This window comes from Aythya marila (genome assembly GCF_965140915.1).
Source record: "Aythya marila genome assembly, chromosome: 7".
Lineage (NCBI taxonomy): Eukaryota > Metazoa > Chordata > Aves > Anseriformes > Anatidae > Aythya > Aythya marila.
The window spans coordinates 19,499,376-19,506,618 of record NC_139048.1 but is presented as its reverse complement, the minus strand read 5'-3'; the positions used below and the strand labels follow the sequence as shown (position 1 = coordinate 19,506,618).

At 42.3% G+C, this 7,243-nt stretch overlaps 1 protein-coding gene across 1 annotated transcript in view; it reads right to left on the bottom strand.

Moving 5' to 3' along the window:
• Window positions 1-1,811: 1,811 nt before the first annotated feature.
• Window positions 1,812-7,243, bottom strand: part of ALOX5 (arachidonate 5-lipoxygenase) — a 30,119-nt gene continuing 24,687 nt past the window's right edge. The window contains exons 12-14 of the mRNA XM_082764390.1: window positions 6,513-6,613; window positions 4,397-4,567; window positions 1,812-3,123 (exon numbers count right to left, since the gene is read on the bottom strand). Coding sequence (XP_082620516.1) covers window positions 2,944-3,123; window positions 4,397-4,567; window positions 6,513-6,613 — 452 coding nt within the window. The 3' untranslated portion in view covers window positions 1,812-2,943. The remainder of the gene's footprint in view (window positions 3,124-4,396; window positions 4,568-6,512; window positions 6,614-7,243) is intronic.

Here is a 7,243-nt window from a genome sequence, read left to right as displayed (position 1 = left end):
AGTGAGACAAGTGAAAAAAGGGTGAATCCTGTACTTCGGTAAATCGTGAGTTTTCAGTGAAGATAGTTTACTAGTTAAAGCATCCCCTGTTGAATTTGAAAAGAAAAATCCTTCAGGGAAACACAAAGACCTGTGTTATGCTGAGATCAGTCTAAGCAATCATAAATACATCTTCTAGCCATAAAAACCCATGACTCAATTAACCTCCAAACTTACCAGCCCTGTTTCTGCAGTATTTATGCTTGTTTATAGTACAAATAAAACAAACCAAGCACTTTGAGCTGCTGTTGTAGCATGTGCAATTATTTCCTAAGGTACCACTTAGCTGCTACTGTGGCTGGAAAGGTCAACTGCTGATTACAAGTTACTGTTCATGAACAGGTCTTTTGGGGACTATTCCATGCTCTGCCCTGTGTGCAACAGAGCAAATAATTCCGAGTCCCCAGCCTTGAACATGTTGTCTGCCCTCTAGAACCAAACTGTAAGTGTAAGCAGGGATCAGGCACTCCCCTTGGGCAGAGGAACGTGACAGAGCAATGGCAACCTGACTGGGCTGGTGACTGGGAGAGGCCTCTCTCATGCAACACAGAAGAAAGCTCTAGAAATTAACTGAAGTCTCACTCTGCCTAAGGGGGAAAGCTTCCAACAACACTTTGGCATCCCTTTCTCACTAGCATTAATCATGTTTTACAGCTGGAGCATAGTCTTCTGTGACCAAATGCCAATAGGAAGGGCAGAGACAACTGAACCTCCCAACTTTCTGTCAGGACATTTGCAGAGGACGTCTCCCAGTCAACTGAGAGTCACGACAATTGGAAAAGACAGCAAGGAAGCTCAAGCTGAAAAGTCGGGTTAAATTTGTTTGCTTGGGCCAGCAAAAACAGCCATCCAGCCAAGACACATACCATTGACTTTCAAATACTGTTAGATACTACTGTTCAACATGCATCATTCCTTGTCTATCTCACATTGAGTGCATGACCCACACCCATCTGAAGAGTGAGCACTTTTTTTTTTTTTTTTTTTTTTTTACACTTATAACTTCCTCCCCTCTTTCCACAACCTCAGCTGCAGTTGAATCAGGCTGCTAATATCAACCTTCAAAGTTTTACAATCAATTCCCCATGCTTCCCATCAGCTGTACTTGTGTCCCCCAGGTCCACAGGCTGGAATGCAAGGGAACAGATACAAGAGAACAGCCATCAGCCTCTCTTCCCATATTTTTCCTAGACAGGTGCTTGACCATACAGATCATTATCATATAAAAGCTGAGGCAAGAGGACATTCACTTTACACAGGTAAAGAACATATGTAAGGGCTAGTAAGTTGGATATATTGCATCAGTTTGTTGTGAAATTCAGGGGTGTTTTTTTTTGTTGTTGTTGTTGGTTGTGTGGTTTTTTTTTGGCTCGCATGTTATGTTCTCTGATCCCCAGGTACTATTTCAACGTCACTAAGCAATTGCATGCCTTGGTGTCTGCAGTCATCACTTCTTACGTGTTGTGGTAAAAGGAATATGTACTTCCTCAAGAAAAGGAAGTGGTCTCACCTTCCACATTTTTGCTGTAACTCTTCAGCTGGTGGGAGAAAAAGGGAATCAGACTACTGTACAGAGTCTAAAATCAGCTGTGAAACAGAAAGGAAATTCACTTCAGTAATACCCTTTTCTGAAACTCACATGAAAGACAGAAATAACTGCATTTCTTGAAGTGCTGAAGCTTCATTTTTCTACACAGTACATTGTGCATATTCCTGAAAGATTTTCAAAACATACAGCATTAGAAATTGAGCTAAGAAGTAAAAGCTAGATTTTCTTGTTCAGTTTTGTTTTATTAGCATATGAAGCTTTCTTATTTATTGAAAAAACACACTGCAGGCTTACAACACCACTACAATGAATAATTTCTTTGAAAAATATATGAAATAAAAAATGACTTTCTCAGGTGAAATAGATAACGATTACTTGGACAAATCCAAGGATTCCTCTTACAAACTGTCACTTAAACCTTCTCCATATTTTGTATACATGTAGCCTTTTTTTCCCCACAAAACAAAAGGAACTATCCACAAAACCCAGCTGCCTCAGCAACAAAACAGAAATTGAGCATAAGCACTGTTAAGTCTTTACTTGTTACTGTGCTAAGCAAAATATTTGTCCATATGTATCAATGACAGTAAACTCTGCTGGCAGAGGCTGAAACAAACCTTGCTAGTTTTATGTAGAAAATACATACGTCCATACAGGTAAAAAGTTTTCATCTCCTATGTATCAGGTTTTATAATTTCACATGAACTCAGTAAGGAAGTGATAAAAAACCCCTCAGCTATGTTATCAAAATGTCCTGCTTCTACCTTCATCTTGATGGAAGCATTCAAAGTTGTAGTGAAATAATTTAACATTTGCCTTTTAATCGGATTAAAAAATGATATATAAACTTTGAAGTTTATGATATTATGTAACCAGTGTCATCTATTAAAAATAGGATGGATTTTTAAAACATGACTTGCTTATTGCTCCTGATACTATTTTCATTGAGTAAGACGAGTGACATGAGGAATATGAAGACACTCATCTTCATTCAGTTTTTACTGTTACTGTTCAATTCTCACATGTAACGTGGTGGTGCTCAGCTTGAAAGCAACAATTTCTGTGATTTCATTGTTTTGACTGGAAAATGGAAAACTAACAGAAACATGTTTCTAAACAGTACAAAAATCCTGGAAAAATAAGCTTGTAATAAATTTGACCTAAGGAGCTGCCAACTCGCTTTTCAGTAAGGTCAGTCATAATTGTTTTGAAACCCAAAATAGACTATGGATCAGCTCCGATGGAGAGGGTATGTTATATTACCCATTTCTAAAAGGTCACTGTGAGAAAGAAGCATATGTAACAGGAAAGCATACATTAGTTTTACACTCCTCTGAGCTCTCCTGGGTATCTGCTCAAACAGCAACACTGTTGGGAATGCGGTCTGGGGAAAGGTAATAGTAAGGGAGCTTTTTGCTCTTGTTGCGCTCGGTGATGGTGCTGACAATCTCATCCAGATTCTTGCGGAATTTTGCCATGGCCTCTTTCACCGGCTTCTCCACAAAGTGTTCATCTGGGTACATGCCTAGAAACAGCTAATTGGAAAACACCAAGAAATCATGCTTTGAGATTTAAAACAAAACAAAAAAGCAAAATACTGTTCTGTCTTAATGTTACCTCACCCAGTAGAACACACACCCCGAGCTTCAGGAACGCTACTGTTAGGTACAATCACTATTAACCTAGCCTACAGTAGCACTGACAGTGAAAGGTGCTGTCCTGTTCTCCCTCCCACCCTGGTTGCTGCTTCTCATCCTTGCATGTCTCCGTCTACAATGCTGGTACAGGTGATTATTTGGAACCATCTCCACCTGCAAGGAACTGATCCACTCAAAAAATCAGCACTTTTATTTTTTTTTTTTTAAGGTTAGTGGTCAGCCAGACCAGATTCCCAAGCCAGATCCCTGCAGAGCCACTCAAACATTTGTGCTGCTAAAGGAAGGAGCAGCATGGGAGGGGAATGAGCAGCCAGGGATGAGAAAAGAGGACGACTGCTTCTTTGAGTGACAGTGAAAGTTACTTCTGACTTAAAACTGTCCTTTGAAGTTCAGTCGTACAGTTGCTTTGGTCAGTTTGGATTCTAAGGGTGAGCTGATAGGTAACTATTTCCCATAAGACTACCCATACTACTGGACTCGATGACCTTGAGGTCTCTTCCAACCTAGAAAATTCTGTGATTCTGTGTGATTCTCAGCTGAGATCTGCTTTATCCTTAGAAACTTCAAATCAAGTACCCTCTCGCCTGTATCTTCCATTTAAGGACTTCAAAACAAGACATCCAGATACAGCCCTTGGGTGAGACAACCTACCATCATTTTACATGAGGGAAATGTCTATAGACCACACCTACAAAGCTTCCTATAGTGTTGTTTTTTTTTTGCAGTCCACACCAGCCAGACATAAGCCACAGCTCTACTGCACATGGCACTGGGGCAGATTTTCCAAATGGACAGGACACAAAGGGACAAAGAGTGCCACAGCTTCTCTACCAGCTCTACTGGGGCAAGGACTGAAGAAAACTGTTGTGCCCCAGCAACTCTCTTCCTCCCACACCAGCATCCTTACTCGGTAACCCCATGCCCAAGTTCAGAAACTTTCATCTTGGCTGAAACACAGCTTCAGAATAAAAACGACTTCTTGCTCAGAGCTGGCTTGTATCTGTCAGAACAAGGGCAAACCCACACATCTCCTCATGCTGAATTCAAACACAGAGCCAGGAGCAGCATTACAGTCTCATGCAGACACAGGGTCTTGCCATGGTCCCTGGGGTCTCACCTACATCCACCAGGAGAAGGGAAGTTGACTTACTTCATTGTCCTGGAATTGGCTCAAGGCCCAGACAGCTCCAAGATGCCAACAAGAACGTCCTCTGTCTGGCAGGCTCTCCACTATCTGCTCGATGGTGACTGTTCCCTTTTGTGTCGGAGGAGGGCAGCGCATTGTTGGTGGGGCGTTGGGAATCCAGGAACACCAGTCATACTGCACAAGGCAAGAAAGCACATTGAAAAGCTACAGTGGCTGGTTGCCATTTAGGAACATTACACAGAAAATTTTAAGTCTTAGCCCTGGAGATTTTGTTTCTGTAATATGAGCCCCTCAAGAAAGAGAAGATACTCAGTATTGTGGTAAAACAAGCCTGCAGTTTTTATTGTGTTTTGAGGAGATTTTTTTTTTCCTCCAGTCATAATGCATCATTCTTAGATCCCCAGATTTGCTGATAATCTTTGTTACTGGGGTTGTGACTCCAGTACCACATCTCTGAGCTTACATGCGCACTTCGTGCTGGGGCACTGTCAAACCAGGGCTCTGGTTTCCCGACAGGCACCCACTCAGAGTGAGACATGGCTACAAGCCAGCATTTCCTTGCCAGGCTACTGGGGAAAGGTGGTTGGAGAAGCAGCTGATGGTGAATATGGCATATGGATATGCTGAGCACCAGACTGGGAACTCAGTCTCACTCCTGGGCTGCTCCAATGTTGTGGAATGGTGGTGCTTCATTTTATTTTGCCTGAGATATGACCCTGAGTTTTGCTGCCATCTGAGATGCTGCAGTTACCTTCACCCCTTCTTTTCCAAGTAGTTTTTCATTATTTTCATACATATTCCCTGCCATGCCTGATGCTAAGTCCCATTTCAGCTGGGTGCCATGCTTACACTGTTCTCAGTCTGTTTCCACACTGCACAGCCATCTCCTCAGACCTCTCTCTCTGCCATTTTTTCCTATGGCTGAAGACCCTTTTGCTGACAAGCTGAATAACCTCTGCATGCCAAACTCCCCCTCTCAGTCTCTGAAGAGAGGATCGCATGTAACAGTGGATTTGAAGCAAACAGTTGCAGAGATCCCCAGTCACTGTTGTGGCACAAGAACAGCGTGGGTTCATTTAACACCTGGCTCTAGACCTGCTCCAGGGGCTTCTGAGCTGTAGGGGAGGACAGGAGGGTCAGCATTGGAGAGTGATGTGGGGTATGTTTGGGAAAAAGGGTCTTCTTGCTTATCTGTGAAGTTATCTGTGCCTGAAGCCAGAATATGTACCAAAGAAAGCTCTGTGCAAAAGAGATTGACAAAGAGATTTGCTTCTGGCTGTGAAGTCTGTTTTCCAAAATGCTTTGATGCTAGGAGAAACAGCATTTGAAAAGCAGACTGCCACTATAATTTCAGGGTGGATATGTGTCAGTGAAGGGATAACACAGACTATCAGCATATGACACGTTAAACATCACAGAGAAATTGCCAGTTGGATCACAAACATGAGAAATGAGCAGCAATGCCCTATCCGTGCACTGGGAATATTAAGCATGTAGCTGCTTTTAAAAACCTGACCATAAACTATCAAAAAAAGCCAAGATCCTCAGGGATATAAGGATATACTGCTTACAACAGCTACTCATGGTAGTCACCCATGCACACCCTCATGGAAAACGCAAAGCAAAGCCACTTAGTTTAACTCTTTGCATTTTGTTGCATCTTGAGCCACAGACTACCAGCACACATCCAGGCAGTTCAGGTGATGTCTGGAAGGTATGGGGCTGTGATAGCGAGATTATGCACCTCAACCCTTCAGCATTTCTGAAATGGGTCTTAGCAACCTGTTTAAATGCTTTAAAAACAAACAAACAAACAACAACAAAAAACCTGGTCCCCATAATAAAATTTAAATATAAAATAATATAGAAATTATAGCCCCCAAACTTGAGCTTTGGTACCTACTTAAGACTCAGAATGTCTTTCTCAAAATAATTACAAAAGCCTCCAAAACAATTGTTTCCACAACCTTCACAGGGATATGCAGATGGCCCTGCAGTTATTTTGGCCAGAAAGAACTATGTAAAGCTGTTTATCTACTAACAATAACTTCTCATACCTTGCCCCAGTAGATGCATCTCCCAGACCAGAAGGAAGAACAGTCTTCCCAGAAATTCCTACCTGTCCAAAATTCACAGCTGCATGCTGGGCTGATGTGGTGAATATTATCACTGTGAGATATTCTGCTAGCTTCTCTCGTGTCTTGATCATCTTAGGAAACCCTGAATGACAGAGAAGAAGTAACTGAAGTAACCCAGCCGTGAAACAATCCAGTTACACAGTAGCAATCAACAAGTCAAAGAAATGAGTTAGAGGACCACGCAACTGTCACTGAAAAGCAGGGCATTCTCTTTCTGACTCTGCTATGGTTCTGCCATGCGTTCTATCAGGAGTTATTCAACATGTCTGCATCCTGGCTGTGCAGCCATAAAAACAGAGTGATCCTACCTTACCCCATTCAGGTTTTTGAGGCATCACTACTCCTTGTAAGTATGGGGCATTCCTTAACAGAAAGGCAAAGCGCAATTTTACCTTTAGAATATATGGTATTCCCTGTTCTCTCACCCTACCTACCCTGCAGCAAGGAACCCAGAGAGTCCACAGGGCAGGGGCCTCAGGTGCTCCCTTTTTCTTCCATCTACAATGCAAGCAGGGAAAGTTCATGCCAAGGAGCAACTCTGTGTGTGCTTGTGTTTGTAAAGGTCCGAGGCTCAGCTACCAAGCGTTCTGTAAGAACGAGTGCAGGGAGAGCTTATTTGCTGAAAAGGGAAGTGAGGAAATGAGAACTTCTGAAACAGAAACAGCAGAATGAGGAACAGAAATAATTGCATCAAGCTGTCTTTGAGAGAAGA